Below are 25,499 nucleotides of genomic sequence, written 5' to 3' on the forward strand. Positions count from 1 at the left end.
AAGAATGAACTTCGGAAACACTGCTCACAATTGTTTAAAAGCCCTTTATAACTAAAGATCATTTTTAAATTACCCTCTAACTTACTTCCCATGCTTTTGTTCCCTTAGTTTTTCAGCTACCATTTTAAGGTGCTAAATTCTCAGAGAGGCTCCACTCAACCCTTTCCAAGGACAATAATACTTGGCTTTTGAGTTGCTGAGTCTGGACACACTACACAAACACAGACACAGTTAAACTTAATGGAAAGATGGCCTCACAGTTCTTGTGACTGCATTAAAGCACTGCGAACTACGGCCTAGAATTTAATTCTGAAACCTCATTATTGCCCACAGCTCAGCGTGTCCATTTCTAGGCTTTTCCCCTCTTTTTCCTACAAGGAGCTAGGATGTTCCATCTTATATGTGGGCTGTAAATAACTTCCTACCAAAACCATCTTGGTCTACTGTTGACTTTTTAAATATTCATTGAGGTTATTCTTCAGTCTAATTCTACCATTCAAGGTATACTGTCATATAAAAGCCACAAAATTCTTGTAGTTGAATGTTAATTAATGAATGTTGCGTTACTCAATGATTAAGTCCTAACAACTTCACTTGGACAATCACGCAGAGTTATTTCCAATCACTGGCAAGAAAAATGAGTTAAGAGCTTGACCTACCACCAGTAGGGCAGCCAAAATTGGGGTGAAATGGAAAGTGTTTGTGTACGCATCACAGCAGAGACAGGTATCTGTGTTTTCCCTGCAGCCCACCTGCTCCTGGGATAAGCATTAGACGGACGACTCGCTGTCTTTAAAGTAATCTGATGTCATCTCAGCCACCTGCTACACCACGAAGGAAGCGCTCAAATTCAACTACCAACAAGCATCACCTAGACAGCCCGAGTCCCCAACTTGTACCTACTCATTGTCACCTGTTTCGGTGCTGCTGCTGTATTTGTCATTGTATGAGAGACACTGGCAGAACCTACGGACTCTGAAGGTTTCTAATGCAATGACATCTCGTTTTGACCAATTTTACAACGTATTCACCAGTAATAGGATCGCCCAAGTATTTTCCTTATTATCCATATTACTTGACCTGATTAATCACACGTGGTATTTTATTTGCACTTTTTAATTTTTTTAATCTAGGAAAAATTCCAAATGGACTTGACTGATGTAAAAAACTTTGGACCACCTGGGAAGAGGGTTAAATTTGTCAGCTCTGATTATCCCAGGACATAGATTCTAACAGTGCAACATAAATTTATACATGAAACTAATAGCAAAATGGGAAATGAAAACAGTTCTGAGTTCTCAAGTTTTTAAAGGTAACAAAGCGGGGCGGCCGGATGGCTCAGTTGGTTAGAGCGCGAGCTCTGAATAGCAGGGTGACCGGTTCTATGCCCACATGGGCCAGGGAGCTGCGCCCTCCACAACTAGATTGAAGGACAGTGACTTAGAGCTGATGGGCCCTGGAGAAACACACTGCTCCCCAATATTCCCCAATAAAAAAATTTAAAAAAATAAAATAAAAAATAAAGGTAACAGAGCATGAATACGAACATTTTCGTCTACCTTGGTTCCTACTAAAATCTGTTCTCAGCACAGAAGCTAGAATGGCCTTTTTCATCGTATCATGCCAGCCCCATGCTCAAAACCACACAATGGTTTCACAGCAAACTCAGACTTAAAACCAAAGTCCTCATGGGGATCGAGACCCTGCATGACAGGCCCACTCGGCCACACCACAGCCACCGGCTCTCCTCTCATCTCTCCGGCTACTCTCCCCACTTTGCTCCAGCCCCACTGGCCTCCACGCTGCTTTCCCAAATTCCAATCATGTTCCTGCTTCAGGATTCTTCTCTGTCCGCTATGGATACCAGCTGATTCCTTCTTCCTGAGGTGCTCTCCCGACGCCCTCACCAACTAAAAGTGACGGCTCAAATGCAACCTCAGTGAAGCCTTCTCTGACCAATCTATTGAAAACAGCACCCCCTGTTTTGTTTCGAGGGGTTTGGGGGCGGGCACCTCACTTCTTACCATTGGTTACACCATATCTTACTTACTTATTAATGAATAGTCTGTCTCCCCTGGCTGGAATGTACACTCCCTAAGTACAGGAACTTTTTCTGTTTTATTTGCTTCTATACATCACAGTCCATGCTCAGTGCAAGAGACACTTCATATACAGAGACTAAATCAACTCTTTTCAGTATCATCTGTTTTGTTCTGTCTCCTGCCATTAGCTCGCAAGCTCCCTGAGGTCAAGGACTGGTGTTTTCCACTCTTACAGCCCCAGCATCAGAATCAGAAGCAGGTATGCAGGTCGCACTCAACAAACCCCGGGGGTGTCAAACACATGTACACACATTTTATAAGATGTTAACTCTTTGGTCAATGCTGCTTAAGCAGTAGTTCGCCGTAATCAGAAATATCTGGACGCTGATGGGAACCATTTTGAGCCCCTCTTGTCATTGCAGAAGTCAAATGTGACTTGTATTCATCTTTTGTTATCGGGATATATTGAGTATTACAATTTTAATACAGCTTTCCTTTCTTAAAATGTGTATACATTTTTTTGGCACTCTCTGTATTTATTGAACTTTTGGCAGAGAACAAAGAGAAAATTTCCACTCAGATCTATACATTCTCATCATCTTGCCTGGCTCTGAAATAATGTAGTTCGGTGATTACTGCATCATCCCAATTTTTACTTTAAAAATAGATATACCTGTACTTTGTATATAACCCAAAGTACAATTAAAAACCAAAATGATGGGGAAAGATTGGTGAGGAAGCATCAGTGTTTCCTTGGTGATAAGAAAGAACTGGATGAAAATGAATTTCACTTTCATTTTCCCCCAACATTTTCTTTCTCCCATTTATCAATTATTAAAGGCTTTTTTTTCTGTTGTTTTTAAGAGCTGTAGCCCTTTCTCTTTCCAGTGTTGAAACTAATTCATAACACAGAATTATGTGACTTGTTTTTTCTTTGACAACTGATATAAACACCAACTTTTGTGTTTTTGGTTTTCTTTTGCTCCAAACTCCGCCATACTTAAAAATAAAGATGATGAAAAGACCATGGCTACTAAAACAAATGCAAAATAATCAAAATGAGACTCTTTTTTAATACCAGGAAACGCTCTTCGGGCAAAGAGGCTATTGACTCAGAGGGCTAGAGTCCAGGCAGAAACCACTGCCGTGTTTCCCCGGAGATTAGGACAAAGTCCTTTCAGCCAAGCAAACTAATCAGAAAACACCAACACCAAAAAGCCCCTCACCCTTCCTGTGATTACCCGAGGCAAAGTCAGAAGGTCAGCAGCTTTATACATTCATGTTCTGACCCCTCTTGGGCTTAGAATATTGGGTCAAAATGGACCACAGTTTCCTTTAAGTCTAGAGCAACCGATCTATAGCTTCACCTAGTTTCACAGATAAAGCCACAGGATGAACTCAGCACTGTAAAGGCTAAGAAATACAATATTCCTTTCAAAAATGCCCAGTTAATTTTAAAATGTAAAGAGGACAGCATGTTGCTTCAAAAAAGGTCAAGAGCTTACTGATTGCTGGAACTGTACTCTTAGAGGCTGAAACACATGTATCAACAGCATTCTTAGAAGAGTAATTTATGTATCTGCTTACAACATCATGATCTAAGGTCTAGAAGACAGGAAACACATGAGAATGCCGTAAGCTCAGCTATTACTGGGCAGGTAGAGTGCAGGGAATAATCCCCGAACCAAGTCAACCCCCAGGGGCAGCGCGATTCAAATGGTCTGTGCAGCACCCAGAAGTGTGTGAGGGGCAGCGCCAGTGCTGACGAGGGGACCAAGCATGAGGCTCCAGGCCGCTCACCCCAACATCAACAAGAGGAGAGCACCACCCCCCTTAATGTTTAGTGTATTGGGGTTCTGCAAAAGACCTCATTTTAAAAAGGGCGGGGATGGGGAACGTCACTGCTTTAAAAATGTCTGAAAACCAGCAGCAAGGGTTTTAGAATCGGGGAGACCCAAGTTCAAATTCTAAGTCTATTGAATGAGGAATAGAGGCAAGGAATCAGTGCTCAACAAGTGGTAGAAATTATTATTTATCCGAGAGTAATACTAAAAGGTATTAAAGGAGTGACGCTCAAAATACCTGACCAAGAACCACATAACTATGATGTGACAGCGTACAACATTTGTCCCTCGACCAAATATAAAAATACCCCTGTGAACCCACTTTATCCTTTAGGCACTAAAGACATGGGACCCAGGAATCAAGAGTTTTTCACGCACCTACCACAAAACGAAGGAGGCAGGAGAAGGAGAAGTAGCGGGAGGAAGGAAGGGAGGAAGGAAGGAAGAAAGGAAGGAAGAAAGAAAGGAAGGAAGGAAGAAGGGGGGAAGAAGAAAAAAAGCTGCAAATTATGAAAAAAATAAAATAAAAATTAATACATACTTATCACTACTAAAAATTATATTAAAGACTTCTGGTATTCATAAATATTTCATTATATGTTTAAATAATTTGTAAGTTAGATTTTCTTCACGAAAGTTATGTACAATCACTGCAGAGAAATCACAATCAACTTCGCATTAGGTGGCATACGCAAAGGCAAAAGTTCAAAAAAGTTTTCAGCCGCTACAGCTACAGACACAGACACACACACAGACACACACACACACACACACACACACACACACACAATGTGCGTTATGAGCACATTACTGTGTTTCCCTGAAAATAAGACCAGGTCTTATATTAATTTATGCTGCAAAAGATGCCTTAGGACTTATGTTCAGGGGATGTCCTCCTGAAAAATCATGCTAGGGGCTTATTTTCCAGTTAGGTCTTATTTTCGGGGAAACACGGTAAATAGACGATACACTGTGACGGGAGCCTGTAATAGTAAGAGGCCCTTCAGTCTGAAAACAGTGGTGGCCTGTTTTCCTCGAGTTGTGGCCATCGCCTGGGTCAGTTCACTCTGCAGTGAGAGGTAATGGCAGGAGCCAAGGGCAGACACAGGAGAGGGAAAAGCCAGCCCAGGATGCCCTCTGCGACTCTCTGCAGGCAGCCTTTCCAGCATATGCAGGCCCACCTGCGTCATTCCTGAAAGCATCCTTAGGGACCCCTCGTGAAGGCCCTTAACCACCACCCAGGCACCTAGCTCCAAGTGCTGCCATCCCCAGGCGAGAGGAAAGGAGACTCACCTGCTTGATTTTATTGCGGGAGTTGGTGATGCGCTCGGTGATGCTCTGATACGTGCGAATGGCTGTCGTCAGCTCCGTGTAGTGCTGCACGATCAGCTCATCCAGGTCACGGTCACACTTCTCATAGGCTTCTTCAAGGCGACCCTTCTCATTTTCTCTGTCTTCAACATCATCACTGGTGGACAGAGTCCTGATAAAAGACAGAATACATCAGGCTGAGTCAAACAAAAGCAGAAAGGGGAAAATGAGTTAGTCCACATGCGAGCACATGTGGACTAGGATGTGGAAACAAGTTACTAACAGAAAATATGAAACCATCTTCATAGTCAATTCCAACAGAGCATCTAAATGGATTTGCTGGTTGCCTATCCAAGGAGATTTTGCCCTTCACTTTGTCCTTGGCATACCCATTTTAATCAGGTAACAGGCAGCATGAACTCTGCAAGAGTCTGGGCAGGTCTGGATTTGTTTGAATGAATCCAAGTAATTCCTGCTAATTCCATTCCCCTTATTAGTAACAAGCCTGACCAATGAGACCTAAGGACTTCGAGGAATAGTCCGCTTGCAAGATGATGAACAGGAAGCAGGTCCCTTCACGCAACACTCAATATTGTTACAAAGCTGAGATACTCAAATACTTCAGCCATCTTACAACCATGAGGGGAAAGCCGAGAGAAATGCCAAGTTGCCATTATGATGTCACTGGGCCACCAAAGCAGCCAAATCCTACAGCTGCCTTACCTCAGGACATCCTGTTAGGGGAGAGAAATATCCACTGTTTAAGGCACTTGCAGTTGGTCTACTTTTAATTATAGCTGAAAGTGTACTAACAGACAAAATTACTCATATACACTGAAGAGCCACCATTGAAATAGCTCATTTAAATAACCTCAGTTTGGTACAGAGCCCCAGCAGCCTGGAAGTAAGGTCGTATTAACTCTAAAATCTGTTACAACAGCAATAATAAGCTATACTACAAGACAGTCTCTGCCATTTATTACTCTTCCAACAGCACTAACAAGATTGATATGAATCAACAATAACCTGGGAATGAGATAGATACGCTTATTAAAAATCTTTCAATAACTTAGTTTGATACATGGGCCATAGATCCTTGTTTCCTCTATTATTTTTCTTGGATAATTTTTTTTAATTTAGTGTTATAATCAGTAACAAAGAAACCTTTTTCTCTTATCTGTTGGCTGCAGTAATTTAGACTTTCATTAAATTCCCTCAGATTTGTCAGCTTATACATTCAGCATAGTTTATTTCACTTACCTTTTTTTAATTTAAGGGAGGGGTATTTTAGGCTCTCAATGATGGATGCAATCAATTATAAGTCCATCATTAGAACCGCTTTCAGAGATGGTCTATCAGCGAATCAATCACATATCCACTCCTAGATATTTGCATGCAAAATACTGTACAACAGACTTCTCCCAACTGTCATTTAGGGCAAACGATCTTAATTCATGAGCCACATAATAAATAACACTTCTTTTTCAATTTAGAAGGAGATTCAGCAGGCCAGCCTTTAACTTCAATCTAACCTCCGAAAAGAAGTTTGAAAATGTGCGATGAATGCCAAGAGATGAGATGGGGGGTGGGGGGTAATGAAGAAAAAAGTGAAGCCTCTAAGGAACATGGGGTACACTCAGGAAAGCAGCACACTGGGAACCCCAAGACATGGAGGAAGAAGGCCGTTCTCACGCCAGGTCCTGTGGCCTCCTCTGTCCACTAATGGTCCTACAGCAGACTACCTCTAAGGTTCCTTTCACCTCCCAGGTTACCTGAGGCACAAGGGTTTGAGTGTTTGACTAATAAAGTAAAGCAGAGTGGGGAACTTAGAGGGGAATTTGGTTTCAAAGACAGAGCCACCAATATGACTTACAATACTTACGTACAGAGTAGCGAAGCATGACTTCCTGTTGTTTGTATGATACATAACTTTGCTCTTTAAACCTGAAGCCTTCCGGGCTGTTCATCTAAAAAAGCACGGTCAGAAAATGCCTTCCATTTATCAACGGTCCCAAAGGGGAGAGTTCCTGGATATTTAACTCTATCATTTCCCCTTAGAACAGCAAATAGCCACAGAACTTGCAAAGCTACACTGGGTCAGTTGGCCATCCTTATAATATTTTGCATAACTTCCTCTCCACCACCATTTGTGGAAGAAAACATGCCAGACATTTCACATTGTTTACATTAAGTAGAATGACCATTAAGGAAAATGTCAGGCCCCGAGAAGACACCTTGGGCAACAGCTGTCACTGTAACATTACCAGAGCATTAGGAAATAGGAAGGGGTCCTAAAATGAAGATTGAAGACTAAATTGAGTCTATAGGGGGTTTAAGCGATTTTCATTTTTAGAGAAAATATTTATATAAGGAAAGCAGCTTGTGCCAGGTTTGCCGCACATTTGAAATTCATCTTCTTGACGCAAACTGGGCAGAATGACATTTTGCCTTTAGTGAAAAATACATTAGAGAACTCTGAGAGTGCAAACCATTAAAGTTTTTTTTTTTTCCTTTTTTTTTTTTTTTTTTAATTAGAGGAAAGGAAGGTAGCAAGGATAAGAAACAATAATACCCGCTAATATTTAGAGAGGCTTACTAGCTGCCAGGAACCAGCTGTGCTGAGCACTTGATAGAATGTACGTTTAATCCTCGTAGCAGCCCTTTGGAGTACGTCCTGTTATTAGCCCCCCCTCCCATTTCACAGCGATAGCAGCTGACATTGGAAGAGGTTAACCTGCTCTACCTCGCACAAGGAGAAGTACAGGGATAGTACAGGGATTCAAAACCCAGGTCGCTCTGTTTTCAGATTATGCTCCGAACTGCTCCAGAGTTACGGGCTCTGGACTCAAACTGCCTGGGTTAGACCCTGGCCCCACCATCTACTGCCCATATGACCTTGGTAATGGTGTCTCATCTTGCTCATCTATAAAATGGAGATAGTACGTATACCTTCCTTACAGGGTTATTGGTGAGAAATAAATGACATCAAACAAGGCCTACAGTATCATTAGCAGTCAATAAACGTCCGGCTAGCGACCATGGTCATAGTAGCAGTGGCCCTGGTAGCAGGAGGAAAAGCAGTAAAAGCAGTAGCTTTTTTCTACAGGGTAATGGAAAGCACACCCTGTGGAGACAAATTCGGGTTTCATCCCCCCCAAACAGTAGCTCATTCAGCACTGGGCATGAGATCTGACCTCCCTCTCATGTCACGCCTCCTCAACGTCAAGAACTGTGAAGAGCCTGAGATGTTTGTCCTGCCTACAACGCCAACAAGTTAGCCTGCCGGTTTTATGGACGCTGACAGAAAACGCAAGACTCCCGGGTCAGAGAATAAGGACCTTATTCCTCACAGCACAGCAAGTAGCATGGACACCAGCGTGTCTGTTCAGTCTCCCTTTCCTCCAAGTCCTGTGGGGGTTAAGCAGATGGGCTCACATGGAGTTACCAGAGAGGAACCCTGAGCTTGGAAAACCGAATCTTTTATACTAGGCAGTAAACATGGCGGCTCTTTACTCTGGAGGGAGAGACTGTTCTTATCCTCCAAGACTGTTTACTAAACAAACATCCTGTACAAGAAAGTCTAAAACAAAGGGCACTCAGTGCTTTGCTCAAAAGAACTCCCAAAACAGAACACTCCCAAGGAGAACTGTCTGTCTCCTAACAATAACGAAACGTAATTCATCAGGTTCCTCCAAGGATTGCATGGTGTCACGTAAATATTCATTCCCAACCTGTTTTTTCTGCAAAATGAGACCAGAAATACAATGTCTCAGACAATAAATTTTTGCAAAAGGAATGAATGATAGACTATAAGAGCAGACTAAGCCCAGGGACAAAGTTCCCAAACAATCTACCAACACCCAGCAAATTTCAGTGTGGGATAATTTTGTTTCAAGCCACTCACTTAGTCTGAACGGATAGCAGGGTAGAAAAGAACACCTGCCACCTAGCTCACCCCACCCGCCAGGTCAGGAACCTCTCCTCGGCCTTCTGAGCCTCTGTGCAATGGAAAGTTCACTAGCTCACAAGCAAGTCATTGCAATTTTGAACAGCTCTACTTATCACAAAGCCTTTCATTAAATAAAATCGGCCTCTTTATAATGAATACCTATTGATCTGAGTTCCAATTTTTTCAGTAACAAAATAAATCTATTCTTCTTCCATAAAATTTCTCTTTCAATGGTAAAGGGCTCTCAACATGTCTTTTCTTCTCGGGTTATATACCTCCAATTTCTTCCACTGTTTCTTCCTCAACATGAAAGCCCACCATCCTTGGGCTTTCCCCCGAGGTCCCCCCAAAAACAGCTAACACTCATCTAGTACTTCCTGTGTGCCTGACATTAATGTAAGTGGTTTACATGTAACAATTCATGTATCCCTGACAACATGACCCCTCATTTGACCAATGAAGAGATTGAGTTGGTTTTTCTCTAGGCAAAGAGCTTTTAAGTAGCAGAGTCAGGCCTACATCCTGGGTAGTCTGGTTCTTAAAAGCTTCCCTCTGGCCTTTCCAGATGTGGTACTCAGAACTGAACACAGCGTACTTCCACGGCGTGACCAGTCCAAGCAGGAAGAGGTTTCATAGCCCATGATATGGACATTCTCCTAAAGCTACATTGCCTTTTCTTATTGAGTCCAAAAATGATCCAAGATCCCTTTGATGGTTAAGAGCTAACAGGCCGGCTCTCACTCATCCTCTACTCAGGAAACTTGAAAACTAAGTGCAGAAATTTACATGCACCCATGTCCTACATTTTGGGAAGAGAAGGTGAAAGGAAAGCAGAAAATATAAATTGAGTGTCTATTATACACCAGACAATGTAGTGGTTATTTTGTGGACATAATCTAAGGCCATCCTCAAAATAGTCTGGTGAGATAGTATCACCACCCTTTCTACAGATTAGGAAAGAGAGGAACAGAGGCACACAGCTAATATCAAAACTGGAATTAAAACCAAGGACACTTGATTCCAAACAAAGCCCTTTCAACGATACATGGTATGAAATCCTTCTTTTCCTGCCTTCAGCTCCCGAGCTGCAGGACTGCACCTTAATAAAGCTACAGCTCAGATGTAAAGAGAACAGTAAAAAGGGCACTAAGCAGCTTTTTCAGTAGTAAGGTCTTCAAGCTGGACAAGAAGATTTAAAAAGCATGAGCAGAGGACAAACAGCTTCAAGTTGCCTCCCCAAGATACATTAAAGATACTGACCCCTTCTTTAGATCTTTGCCCCATTCCTATCTCAAAACCACTAGGATTGACAAACTACTGCCAGGCTCATGGAGGAACAGAAAAGTGTCAATTAGATTCTAGTTAAGTTAGACACAAAGATATTTCTGGATCACTAAGAATTTTTTTACTAAGACAGCTCTGGCATTATGCATGATGAATTGCATCTCTAACCATGACTAATTAGCTCCCAGGAAGGAATTTATTTACCTCATGAGCTAAAAGAACCATGGAGTAGATGTTAAGCTATTGTTCACAGCACCTAGTAGGGACACGAATGTTATATGGTTCTGGTGAATTCAGTCATTAGCTCTAAGCAAGCCATAAACAAGCATGACAAACCCAGCGTAAATAACTAGAGGGCTAAAATTGCATGTGTCAGTTTCTTTTCTTTACATCAGCTACTGTAGTTCAGTGTAGCAGGTCAAGTGTTTTGAAAGGAAAATAACTAGTCGCTATCACTGACTCCTATGGAGCAATTTTGCTTTCACTTTGGACGTAATAGAGTAATGGAGCGCTGGCAGGAGAAAGTACACAAAAGTCGACATTACTCTTTAAAAAGATAAAAGGAAGAGCAAATAAAAGAAAAAGCACACCTATGAAAATAAGGTTAGTCGCCCAGAGGTAGCCCGTCATTCAGGAGGAACAGTCACCTTCAGTCAAAGACAGAAAGAGAGGATGCAAAAGGAAAGAAGACCAATGTGGAGTGCCACCATGAGAAACACACCAGAAAGGTTTCTTACTACTCTCACCAAATATGTCAGACATGAGGTTTTGGCGACTTCCGAGCTCTTTGACCTTGGACGAGTCACTTAACTTCTCTGGGCCTGGTTCTTGCCATCAAACAGACAAGATGAGAGCCCCTGCCCCACCAGGTGGTGGTGAGGCTTGCAGAGTATGAATGTTCTTTGTAAAACAAAGTGCACACAATGTGTGTGCTTATATACAGCATTAGGAACAAAACAAATCATCTGTGAATCACGACACTGTTAGCCCCCATTCCCTAAAGCCTCCCCATTCCAAAGCTCCTGAGGACACTTATTTAGGAACCATGATGAGGCCTCTTCTCTGCATTCTTACGGTGCCGGGTACATTAAGGGCTTAGGAAAAGCTAAATAATGAGCAATAGCAAGTTGCAGGATCTGAAGAAGGAAGGCAGTTCCCTGACATAAGAAACAACCGCAACTAAATTATCTCCTGAAAAGAACGCCTGTTCAAAACCCTCCAGAAAAGGACAGCATAGCGGCCCGATTTAGTTCACATATTCATTCAGCAGATAATCACTAAGCACCTACTACTTTGCAGGCACAGTTCTAAGTGGCCAGAGATACGGCTGTGAACAGAACCAATCCCTCCCTCATGAAGCTTGCATTCTTGTAGGGAAGCAGGCAATACAGCGAATAGAGAAACACAGCACATGGCGGTCCGGGCGCAGCAGCTATGGAAAACAGAAGGCAGCGTAGGAGGAAGGGGACCATGTTACATAAGGAAACTGGGGAGGGCCTCCCAGATGAAGGTGGCATTTGAACGGAGCTTTCTGGGGAGTGAGGGCGAGGGAGGTGGTACTACTATGTTGAAAAGCTGATTCCAGAGCGAACAAATGGACAGGCACTGAAACAGGACATGTGTGGCCTATTCAGGGAACAAGGAATGGCAAAGGTGGGCAATGTGCCTTTAGAGAAGTGAGAAAGGGTGACAGATAGGCGGTAAGGTCAGGGAAGGAAGCTGGGAACCAGATCAGGTAGTTTTTACTCTGAAAGGTGCTTTGAAGCCAGTTGGGGGTTAGCACCCAGGCAAAGAACAATAGCTTTCAACCAGGATTTAATAGTGAATACTAATATTGAATAACAATATTTACTTTCAAGTTGCACTTTAATTCTATCCTACTTCTTTCCAAAAAAAATCTGAGCTGGTTTGTACAAGAACATTGGTAATACAAATGAGAAGTGGAACTTGTTAAAGAGACACAGGACAAAACTACACTATATAAATGTAAAACACAAGTATGCTGGTCATATGGGCAAACATAGCAGTTTATACGAAATGAGACCCCAATCTAACTCTGAGGTTCCTAGTAGCCAGTGCAAAAAGGGAAACACAGCCAGTTATATAATTTTCACTATCAAAAAGATAGAGTCTACTTCCTCTGAGGAAACAAATTTTAAACTAGTTCCAAATTCTAAAATAAATCTTTCACTTAAAACAGTAAGGAAGACATTATATAGTAAACGGCGTCCTAAACAGCCTTCTCAAAACCAAGTAATTTACATGGCCATTTCTTCTAAGTCCTTCAAGAATGTAACATTAAAATGCAACTCAGTCCTACAGATTTTGAAAGACTCTAAATATAGTCCAAGTATGAATCTTTCCAATGATCCTGTGGGGACAGAGCCCCAGAGAGTAGTTTACAGGCTCTCGGCCTCACGTGGAAGGGTGCTGGCTCGGGTGGTGGTTGGCCATCGGCTGTGGCTGACTGGCCGTCGGCTGTGGCCGGTTAGCTGATTGGCCGCTGGTATAACTGCTGCGGCTACAGAGGATTGCCGAGGAGCTGAGCAGAGCCGAGGAGAGCGGAAGAGGAGAGCCGAGGAGAGCGGAACAGGGTCGAGAGAGTGGAGAAGAGTCGTCGGTTGGTCGGTTGGCGGAAAGGCGGACGGCAGGTTGCGCGTTCGGTGGGCCCAGCCTCCAGTGAGACCATGGTGGTATGGCTCCCCTACCTATGGCTCTGTGGGTGTTCCTTTTCGGCCTCACCATATCCTGTGTTCTTGTGTGGGGAGCGGGAGCAGAGACCCCGTAGGCTGCCCCGCCTGAAAGATGGCGCGGCGAGAAGGCCTCCGCGCACGACAAATGGCACAGTGAGCAGGGTCTTCCGCACGACAAATGGCGCAGCGAGCAGGGTATGGTACCGGCCAAAACTCACCGAAGGATGGTCGAGCAGTTTATGCGTACAAAAGTTCAGCTTCGAGAGGCCCGCAAGGAGCTACGCCAGGAGCGGGAGGCACGATCTGCCTGGGAGACTCGAGCCTCCAGATGGCACACCTCCCTCTTGGCCATGGACGGCATTGCCTTCATTTTGGTGATCCGCTACGGCCTTAAGCTCCGAGGGTTGTGGACATCTTACACCGAGGCCTCCACCCACTCAGACACCTGGCACAGCGAGCAAGATTCCGACCAGGTAGGAATGGCATCTGACTCTGGGCAGGAGGACGTGTGGCCCCCACACAGTGTGTGGTGTTCGGTGGCCACTGTTCTCAGGAGTTGGACCCCCAGGGAGAGAGTGGAGGAGAGTCGTCGGTCAGTCGGTTGGCGGAAAGGCGGACGGCAGGTCGCACGTCCGGTGAACCCAGCCTCCAGTGAGACCATAGTGGTATGACTCCCCTACCTATGGCTCCGTGGGTGTTCCTTTTCGGCCTCACCATATCCTGCATTCTTGTGTGGGGAGCGGGAGCAGAGACCCCGCAGGCCACCCTGCCTGAAAGATGGCGTGGCGAGAAGGCCTCCGCGCACGACAAATGGCGCAGCGAGCAGGGTCTCCCGCACAACAGATCCATTTTAATTGAAGGATAGAAATTAGGGAATGTATAAGACTAAATGGATCAAATCAGGTTTTATGAATTTCGACCTCTTAGCAAGCCTTTTACTAGTTCAAGCTGACCAGACAGTAGTAGTTTTGAAGAGAGTCTAGAAGTATTTGGTGTTAAAGATTTAGCTAAATATTATAAGCCAGAAAAGCAGCAGTAAGGTGGACAACCAACTGTGAAAACTTTCGAGCCTGGCCAGGGCTCTTGCCTGAGTCTCAAAATTACCTATAGGTAATGACAGACTATCACTCTGGAAACAGTTTAGGGTACTTTAACAAAGTAGTAAGAGTCCCCAGAGTTCACCTGCTAAGGACTGAATTGTGACATCCCTCTCCCCCAATGCATATGTTGAAGCCCTAACTCCCAATGTGACCATATTTGGAGGTAGTCTGTAAAGGAAGTAAGAAAGAGCAAATGAGATCTTAAGGAATGGATGTCCTTATAAGAAGAGGTAGAAACAGTAGAGAACCCTCTATGTACTCAGAGAAGACAGGGCATGTGAGGACACTATGAGAAGGTGGCCAGTTACAAGCCAGAAGGACAGCCCATACCAGAACCAATTCTGACAGCACCTCGACCTCAGACTTCCAGCCTCCAGACAGTGAGAAAATCACTTTCCGCGGTTTAAGCCGCCCAGCCTATGGTATGTTGTTATGGCAGCCTGTGCAGACTGCTATACCTCCCTACAAGACACAGGCAGGAGTATTCTGGTTGGGTGATTCTCAAGGCAGATGTTATCAGCCACGCCTCCCTTAGCCACAGCAACACAGATTCTTGGCTAACCCACAAGAAGAATTAGCTGCCTGACACAGCCTCAGATAACTGAACTAATTAACTTGCTATATGGAATATTTAACATAATACACCTGAATTTTGGAGACACCTGCAGAATAATTAGCATTAAGACCTGCTTTCTGAAAACAGATAATAGGCTTAATTGTCTACAAAGGGCATTCCTTGATAGCATCCAGTGACCTCTCCTCCAGGAATAATAAAGATTAACGAAACAATTAATGGAAATCCCTTCAAGCAACTCAGGAAAGCTAATTACAGGTAAAGCTCCACGTATCCAAAAATCACCGATCGGGAAGTTACAGGTCTGCAGAGCACATGCTCCAATAAGAATCAAACCTCCTCACTGAGCCCCTTTCTGGAAAGTACGAAAAATGGGCCTCTGAGCAAACAATCTGGATGTCACAGAGTCCCTGCACCTTTTACTCATCAAGCAGCTGAACCCCTCAATCAGTGCTCCTTTCCCTCGTTAGGACAATTCTATGAATTTTTATAAACTGCAGAATGGAAGCGCACGAGATGAGGAATCACCTTTATTTCATCTACAAAATATTCTAACGCAGTATAATGAGGCAAAAACGGAGTTTTTTGAAACTCACAATGAATACTCAAGGGTTAACTAGTTCCAGAACCTCACCCCAAGCAGGATAAAAGTTAACTATTGGCTTATTGATCTTTCTAGAATATAATACTCCTTTCTATTACTGATCCCAACGCAAGAAAAAGGCGTCTAAAGCTGCCATGGCTCTTCACATTACCCTATTTTCTTTCCCAAACTGCTTTTAACCAGAAGATTATTAGGTTACACTATTAGATCTAGTTAGCCCTTATTTCAAAGTGTGAGCATTACATTTTCTTTTCCTTTAAAATATGACAGAACCAACCTCAGAAATGCCTGACAACAACAAACACCTATTATGTCAGCAGGGGAACTAAAGACAGTTCTAAGTATGAGGAAAGGGACAGTACAACCTGAAGAGGAGGAAAAGAGACTGTAAGAATATAAACACTAACCCAACAAGCTGAGAAGCAGGTCTTCAAGCCTATTACAACCTGCATGTGATGAGTAGTCTATAAACGCTTCCAACGAATTATAAAAATAACAAACCCTCATCATGATTCTGAGTTTGTGTTAAAAATCACACATTAATGTCGGAGATGTAATCTCCAACATTATATAATCAAACAAGATACGGCTTCACTCAAAGCATAACCAAATCTACATTACACTTTTAAATCAGATTTTATTATATTCAATTATACACTGCAATTGCTTGTTTCTTAATTATGTCTTATTAGAGCCCACAAAATACAAGATAATCCCATCCCAACTGACAGCAATTCGCGATGACAAGTCCCTCTGAAAAAGTTTTCTGATGCATAAAAACAACATCCCTTAATTCAGTACAAAGATTCATTTCATACCAAGTGTAAGCAATTTCTGCTTTAAAGTCAATTGCAAATTCACTGTTGTCTTGCTTCAGACAACTCTTAGGCCAATTACTACACCAAATACATGCAGTTTTTCAATATTTCAATTAACTCGGTTATACAAAACACTTCTGGGGACCAAAAGCTATAAATCTTGGAACCAATAGAGAAGGCCACTACCTCAAGTAAAATCACCCCCCACTAAAGCATAAAACTGAGTGCAGTGTTGACAAAGTCCAGTTAAAATCTATCCCTGCCCTTACTGAACCAAGCTCTACCTCTTTTCCCTCTTCCATTTGAAGCCCCACACCCTTCTCAATGCTTTGTCCAGAGCGATCTTATTTTTCATCTCCAGTGGAATGTTTTTGTTACGTTAACACATTGTGGCATATGGTCATTTTAAAGGTCTATGCTATTTCCTAATGTGGAGTTTCTAGTGAGTTCCTGAGAAATGATGTTTTGTAAGCTATTAATAGGTGTTAGAGGGTATGACCGTGTTTCCCCAGAAATAAGACCTAACCAGAAAATAAGCCCTAGAATGATTTTTCAGCATGGCGTCCCCTGAACATAAGCCCTAATGCGTCTTTTTGGAGCAAAACTTAATATAAAACTCGGTCTTATTTTCGGGGAAATACGGTAGGTTATTTGGGAAATTCCAGATTACACAAATTGAAGGTTTCTTAAGCACAGACATCCAGGAGACACTAGTATGTTAATATGCAAGGTACACCTGGGAGGGCAGGTGTCAGAGTAGGAGCTGGACAGGACAGGCAGAATATACTAGTCAGTGCTTCTGTGATTTATTCATCTTCAGAACCTTACCACTCCGAACCCCTCTCCTCTCCCCAGCATATACACATATATAAACACACATATGCATGTACACTTTAATGAAAATTTTCTATCACGTACAAAAATTAAGAGACTTGTCGAATAAACCCAGCTTCACCAACTAAACATTCCAATCTTGTTACATTCACCTCACTAACTCAAACCCGCTTCCCCAATTACTTAGAAGCAAATCCTAGACATGTCATTTTTAGTGGTATATATTTCAGTGTGTAACTCTTAGGAATAATCTTTTTTTAAAAAAACACAAAGCCATAATACCATTATCTCAGCTTTAAAAACAAAAACAAAAAAGTTAAGATGCTAACTGGTTTCTTTAATGTGCGGTGAAGTCACCTGGTAATCAATGGCAGATTCTGTTCAGGTGGGTTAAGTGGTGACTGAGGTTCTGTATTTCTAACAAGCTCTCAGGTGATATTTTGAGCATAAAATAATGTCTCCCATAATAAGCACACAAGGACAGTCACCAAGTTATAAATGGAAAAACACCTTTTCCTTATATGTCCCTTTTTTTTTTCCAATGGTTTTATAAAACCTTTTATAAAAGTCTGAAAAGGTTTTCCTAAGCACCTTAAAATATTTAATTTTCTTACCATGTCAAATGGTACACAACAATGCTTTCTTATAACTTCCTGTTAAATGGGGAGGTTCCATTTTTTTCAAGGCAAAATTCCCGAAAAATAAAGGACTGGCTACTGAAAAGACCAAAGTCATAACTCATTTCATGGCTTGAAAGCAGTTAAAAATGTAAAAAGTGGCAAAGTAGAGGACAGTAAGGAGCAGAGCTCACCCCGGCAAACTGAAAAATGCAAGCACAGACTGCAAACTGCCAAATGCATGCAAAAACAAAACAACCACCAACAAAAAGAGTCAAAATATTATGGCACCCAAAGAAAACCCATTTACCAGCTCCACGAGACCTCAGGCTAACAATTAACAATACTATCTCAGGCGCTAAATAAACAGAACAAAAAAATCATATTCTTAAAAATAAATACATAAGCAGACGCGTTAATAGATCCAAAGCATTTCTAAGAGTTCTACAGGAAAAGTTCCTGGGAGAGTACTCTATGGACTAAAGGTATGTAACTGTTTAATTAAATACACTGCAAAATCAGACCAGCAGTGCCCAGACATCTAGTTCACTTCCATGCCGTAACTTCCTGTAGCACATCTGGTTACCTTATTCTTCGTCTCTGCGCATATGCAACCATCTGAAACAGCTAATAAACAAAGGCTTCGAAACCTTGGACATTACGGCAGTTGGAATTTTCAGGACAGAGAGACGCAGAGGAGAGAGAGAGCTGCCCAGCGCACTCTGGAGATCTGTAGAGGACCTTCCTTGAGTCTTCAGCTACTATCAGCGCATGCGCGGAGGAAATTACGCAAGGCCAAGAAAAGAACCACCTGAAAGGATTGATGGAACAATTACCTGAAATCACACACAGTTTGAGTAACAACTCTCTAAAGAGCATTGGGAGGAGTACTCAAAAGCATTTTGCCACAGTGGTGACAAAATTGGCCCTAGACGACATATTGCTCTGCTCCCAATTGGCAAAATTTAAACAAGACCTGAAAGGACCACACTATTTCCAAGTAACTCAACCACATCCCAGAATAAAGCTCAGGAATATTTACAGGAAAGTGAAGATATCCAGTATCAGCTCCCAACAAGGTAAAATTCACAGTATCTAGCACCCAAAAAGTACAAAGCATGTAAAGGAAGGGAGGAAAAGACATCAATCAACTGCAGCTAACCCAAAAATAACACAGATGATACAATTAGCAAACAAGAACATTAAAACATTCATAATACCTGTGTTCTGTATGTTCAAGGAGCTACAGGAAAGAATAAACTTGTAAGCCGAGACACTAAAGATATTTAAAAAACAAACAAACACCCAAATCAACCTTCTAGAGATCGATACAATTTATAAAACTACATTACACGAAATGATAGGAATTGTAGAAAAGATTAGTGAACTTGAACACACAGCAGTAGAAACTATCCTAAAGAAAACACCAAGAAAAAAACAGACTAGGGGGAAAAAATGGACCTCAATTCATTTATTCAGTGAGTTATGGGACAACTTGAAGTGGCCTAAACTAGAGATAAATCTGACACACAATATGTAAGACTTACACAATGAACTCTATTAAAAAAACAAAAACAAAAACTGAAATCAAAGAAAAACTAAATGGAGAGATACACCCTTTTCATGGATCAAAAGACTCAGTATTGTTAAGATGTCAATTCTCCCATATAAGTCTGTGCATTCAATGCAATCCTAACCAAAATCCCAGCAGGTTTTACTGTAGAAATTGACTAGCTAGTTCTATAATTGCTATGGAAATGCAAAGGACTGGAATAGCCAAAATGACTTTGAAAAAGTAGACTACAGTTGGAGAGCTTACGCTATGTGTCTCCAAGACTTTTAAAAGCAGTAATCAACCCTGTGTGGTACTGTCACCGATAAGCAGATGAATGGAATAGACTAAGAGTCAAGAAATAGACCCACATTTTTGACAAAGGTGTAAAAGAAATTCAGTGAAGAAAGAATAGTCTTTAGTGAATGGGAATGGAATAACACGATACTCACACACACACACACACACACACACACACACACGAAAACGGAATTGGAAAAAAATTGAGTGCAATTGTTCTCTATCTTGATGTGAAGAGTGGTTATACAGGAAAAAATTCATCAAGCCATATACTTAACACTCGTATGCATGCACTTTACTATAGGTAAGTATATATGAAAAAGGGAGATACATAAAATTAGCACATAAAGACCCCATATTTGTTTAAAAAAATATTTCTATCTATCCATCCAACATTTCATACACACTCAGAAAGAGAAAGGCAAAGAGAAAGAATAATTTTTACTAACAAGAAATATACATACCTCATTCTTTGTTTTGTTTTATTGACATGTAAATGACATATGTAATATTGCCTTCTCTATGCCAAACGTGCTAGGCACTTTTCTATACTCTGATTAAATTTCCCCAGAAACCATGGCAGATCATACTATTATCCCATTTTACAAATGAGAAACTAAGATACAGTGGTTTTCAGTACTGATCCAAGGTTACCTGGATAACGGATAATACAGTAAGTTTCTACCAACTACACCACACCTTCCACTGGATTGTGACCACACCTACCTATGTGTAATGGCTTGAAAAAATACGACCTTATCACCCAATATTGAAACTGTATGCCTGGAAGCTTTCAAGAAATTCCAATGTTAAAAATTACACGTGAAGTTAGAAACTATGACATGGGTTCCCAAGATATTAATACTGCATGCTTAGCCAGGAAAAAATGGGAATTTTTCCCCCTTACATCCACATATGCTGTCAGATGTCCCAGGACTTGCAGGAAGTTTATAAAGTGTTTAGTCTCCAGCTATTCTAGTAGAGTAATTTTCAAACAATACTGCATCCCTGTGCCAAGACTCACCAGGGAACAAAGAGCCGGAATCTCTAGAAACCCTTACAAGACAGGCTCACATGAAGAGAGGTGATGATGATGGCGACATCCTACCCACCTCACACAACTTCCAGGACTCTGCTCAGAACAGTGTCCACGTCCCTTTCCTGCCACAGACTATATCATGGACCTCAAAGCTCTTTGTTCAAAGCTATGATCGAAGCCTGGACCCAAAGTTTACTTTGAATTAAATATGGGGCTGACCAAAACACTCTCTGAGGAGCAAGAGAATTTAACAATAAAGGATTTCCTAAGTTTTTGAAATTCCATCTTCTGTGAAGATCTGAAAGTTGAAACGTGAGCCTTCAAACTGCCTTGACATCTGTAACCAGAGGCTGTCTACAAAAGCTCTGCTCTGAGGTTTCAATAAGGTCTCCTCAAGTCGCAGCCAAGTTTGTCTTCCCAATTAAACCTGCCATTAAAGGCCAACTTATAAAGAGAGTTGACATTTAATTGGAAAGCAAATCACCTAACAGGAAGTGGTAGACACATTTCCCAATTAAAAATCACACAAGAACTCACAAAAATAAAATAGCATCTCCCAAATGCTATCTTGCTTATTTCCTGATTAGAAACGCTGCCTGCTCCAACTTCACACCAAACACAGGTTGGAGGCTGGGGTTGGGGGAAGAGCAGGGGGTGATCAATAGAAAAGTAAGAGAATGTGAGTGTGTGCACATAAAACTGTCCACATTGTACATCAGCAGGTAATCAGGACTCTATCCACCCAGTTAGTTCCGTCTTAAAGGGCCAGTGGCAAGACTTGAAACCCAAAACTGCAGTTGGCCGCAGCCTCCAACAGACTCACTCCCAAGCACCATCTGTCTCATCAGAGCCCCGCCTCACAACCTGAGGACCTCCTCTGCAAAGCCATGGGAACATCTGACTGTCCTGAAGTAATTTTATTTAGTACTTTTTTAATGGCTAAGAATTTCACTTAGGAGTCTCAAGGTACTTAAAAACAAAAACCCATCCTCCCAAACGTACTACTTCCATTACAGTTACATTACACTTCATCTTTATAAATTATTTTGACTTTTAAATACTTTGAAGTGATGGACTATCACACTAGCAAAATAGAGTCATTATTGAACTCTTTGTACCATGGTCAGAAATTGTGGTGAGATTTGGATATCCCATGTCTACACCCGCTCTGTCCTTAGGTCAAACCCTTCTCCACATGTACTTTTTATCCACTGTTAAAAGATGACTGTAACAGTAAATGTTCTTCCTACTACTAGGAATAGCATTGAAAAATACATTAAAACTGTTCTGTTAATACATAGTGAATGTAGTCTAGAAATTATAGTTTCCATATCTGAACAAGAGAATTGAGAATTTCTAACATTCACTACTCAAAAAAGAAAAAACAATTGTTCAGTGGTATAAAAAAAAGATGAATAAAGCTAAACTAAGCAAACTTTTCAAAGGACAGTGGACTCGATCATGAACAAGTAACTTTTTGTGACAAAATGCTAGGTCCCAGGAAACATGAAAGAGAACTGGCACATTCAGTTCCACGTACCCTGAAGATACGTCTTCAGCAATGCTCAGATTTTATAAACGTGAGTCTAAAATGGGTTTTCCTTTTTGATGCTTGTTGCCAAAGCAACCAGGAAAGCTACAGTCTGTGAGAGAATTTCAATAGAGGTTAAGGATAAGAAGAGGTAATCAAAGTTTCATAGGAGGAATTAAGAATCATGAATACAATGTTGCGAGAAGGGTAACAAAGAGAATACAAATTGAACAGATAGACAAAGCAGCAACTTCAGAGTGGCAGAATAAATGTTACTAACTAGAAATACACATACCCCATTCTTTTTGTTATTATTGATATATGTAACATTGTATTCACATAAGGTGTATAGCATAATGGTTTATGTGTATGTTACAAAATGATTTCCACAGTATGTTTAGCTAACATCCATTAACTCACAGTTACAAATTTTTTATGGGATGAAAACTTTTAAGATCTACTCTCCTAGCAACTACATTCCTCATTCCATTCCCAGAAGCTCTCTCCCTCTGACTCTTTCCCACCCCAACACCAAAGTAACGCTACCATCCTCTCATTCACTCCACTGTTTATGAAATTTAAACCACTGGGTATATTCAAAAGCACATAAGGGAGGAAATAACAAGGAGAGAAGCTTAGCAACACCCTCAGTCCAACTCCAAAATTCCTGTCATTGAAAGAAATGTTGAAATTTAAACATCAACACTCTGACACTAACAACATCCAGTCTTAAAAACATCGTATGTGACCATGAACCCCAATTCTTATTAAACTTGCCCAGAATGCTAAGTCTGGACACTCCATTATACCACGCTGGTAACATTCATAACAAAAGAAAAGTGTTGTTCTAATGGTCAAAGAAAAGGAAGAAATATGAAAATAATTTATATATAACAGTAGTCAGAGTAAAAAATGCCTAGGTCTAAATCATGGTGACAATGTGAAAGTAATATACACAGGCGTTAAGAGATGGATGAATAACCACCAAATCACGCTCCACACCATCTAGCAGTGGGAGATGCCCCCTGAAAAACACAGAGGCAACCAAAAGCAATGTATGCTTCCGAATCAGCATCCGTAAAAAAGCTTTCATTTGGCTTGTATGCATTTTTAAATATAGGACATTTACGGTAAATTACACTGCACTTAAGAAAACTGATTTATAGCATAAAATAAATGGGCAAAGCCTACAGAATCATAAGTACACAAGTAAGGTGGTACATTTGTATATAGCTGTTACCTTCCCTCATCCACCACTCCATTTCCACTGGAAGTAATCACACCTCCTCCTGGATTCCCATCATATTTCATCTGTCTCTTCCAGTCTTATGTCGTAGTTTTTAGTTACATATTTTATCCCTCAAGTATCGCTACTGTAACATCATGTTTTAAGTATAATCTACTATAACATCATGTCTGATTCGTCTTTGCAAAACTCCTGGCCTCCACTCATTCATTCAACAAATATTTACTAAATACGTATTAAGTGCCAAGCACCATACTAGAAACAGGCAGCAAATAGGTACTGTTTAAATGAATGTTGACTGCAAGGCAGAAAAAAAATAAACAAGTTCCGAAAGAATCCAAATAAGTTTATGTATTATATTAACACCAAGGATGAAGATGGGAAGTTACAGATATTGTATCATAAAACACCTAGACTGTGTATGGTCGCAGCAAGAACGTGGGTCGACCATTGAACAGCATTCCCTCTGAATGGCCTACCAAGTTATATTAAGTATCTCCATACAGAGAACTATCATCTGAATCCTGTAAAAAAAAAATTGGTAATAATGATGTAATATGCCATAATCTTAAACTAGAGGTCCCTAAATAGCACCCATGAAATGGACCTTTATCATTTATCAGTCCATGAGGAGTAGGTTATTTTAATAGTTCAATCTGTTCATTTATTCAAGGGCTTATTAACGAGCTAGTACTACTGGGCCTGGATTTTTAAAAGATCAGGACGCTCTAGGAGCCCCGCAAGAACTCAACCAAAAGTTTAGCTTCGGTGTGTGTGTGGGGGGGGGGGAAGGGGGGCAGAACGTGTTGTTTTATTAAAAAATACCTGAGTTGAAATTCAAACGTCAACAACAGAAAGACGTGTCATGTATTTTATTCAGGTTGTTTTTAGTCACTCCCTCTGTCATCCTTAATAGTGTTTGAAAGGGTCCTCCCTCCCTTAATTTTTCCCTGGAAAAAAAAAAAAAAAGACCCTAAAAGCCCCGCCATTCTCACCATAAATACTCTGGGAAAATAATGTGCATAGAGGATAACGTGACATCTGTTTTAAGGCACTGACAGGGCCAGGAAGCCCGAGACGTGCGCCTTCTAACGCACCGCCCCGTCTCCCAGCTCATTACAGGCTCTTGCACGGGAGGCCGTGGCCCTTCACCGGTGCTTGGCGAGATCCACGGGGTGACAGCACCATCTGCGACTCGTGACAGGCGTCTCCGGACTGCAGGGCCTTCCACCCAGAAGCCCAGGACACGAGCCCCTTCCTCAGTGACGGCTGCAGACAATCAATCGACCGAGCAACGTGGTGTGAAGAAATGAACACACCTGCCTTTCTCTACCGGGCCCCACGGAGCCAGCGCGCTTTCAGGGCCCAGACACCCTGATGGCAAGAGCTGGCTCTTAAAAAAGAAAGAGAGAGACTGAGGCGAGACTCCTCCCTTTAGCCCAATCCCAGAGAAAAAGGGGGACGTGTGGGGGACCTTGGGAGGAGCTGGGGGGAGGCAAGGAGGGAAGGCAAGGGTCGGCAGGGTGGAACCCAGCTAACCCTGCTCCCTTCCGAAGCGGAGGTCGAGTCGCTGCCCGCTGCCCCCTGTCCCAGGACCCTGCCTCCTGCCTCCCTCACCTGATCACAGAGATGAGCAGCCCCGAGGGGTCTTTGCTTTTGCTGACTGTGCTCCTGTATTTCCCACCAGCTGCTTCTGCCGCCATCTTGGCTCGGGGCGGAACCGATGCGCTAGAAGAAACCAAAGCCGCCGTAGTAATTGACCGCGCGGAGAGCCCACCAATGGGAGAAGAGCAATTCACGGAGTTGAGCAATCGCTGGAGTGAGGAGGCGGGACTGAGGCTGTACATTTCAAAACCGGACGCGCGCGCTGAGCATTCTGGGAATCGTAGTTTTCCTTCCGCGGTGCCTGAACACTTAAACCGGTGGCCGCTTCGTGTAGTCCTGATGACTGTCTTGTTTACATTTATTCTGATCTTGGGTATTTTACAGTTTCCTTGTTTTTAGACTTATATCAGTTTCTTAATTAAATTTATTTGACGATGCCAAAATGTGTATGTGAGGTGCGTATTTAAGTGGGCGGGGTGGCGAGTGGTGGGGGGCGGTCTATGCTTAATAGCTCTGTGCAAGGATTTTACTTTCCACACAGTGGTTCAAAAAAAAA

General features: G+C 42.0%; 1 protein-coding gene across 1 annotated transcript in view; it reads right to left on the reverse strand.

Moving 5' to 3' along the window:
* Positions 1–25,080, reverse strand: part of EXOC4 (exocyst complex component 4) — a 635,560-nt gene extending 610,480 nt beyond the window's left edge. The window contains exons 1-2 of the mRNA XM_019750984.2: positions 24,956–25,080; positions 5,180–5,369 (exon numbers count right to left, since the gene is read on the reverse strand). Of these exons, the coding sequence (XP_019606543.1) occupies positions 5,180–5,369; positions 24,956–25,041 (276 nt within the window). The 5' untranslated portion in view covers positions 25,042–25,080. The remainder of the gene's footprint in view (positions 1–5,179; positions 5,370–24,955) is intronic.
* Positions 25,081–25,499: the final 419 nt, after the last annotated feature.

This window comes from Rhinolophus sinicus, linkage group LG11 (genome assembly GCF_036562045.2).
Source record: "Rhinolophus sinicus isolate RSC01 linkage group LG11, ASM3656204v1, whole genome shotgun sequence".
In the NCBI taxonomy this organism is placed as follows: domain Eukaryota; kingdom Metazoa; phylum Chordata; class Mammalia; order Chiroptera; family Rhinolophidae; genus Rhinolophus; species Rhinolophus sinicus.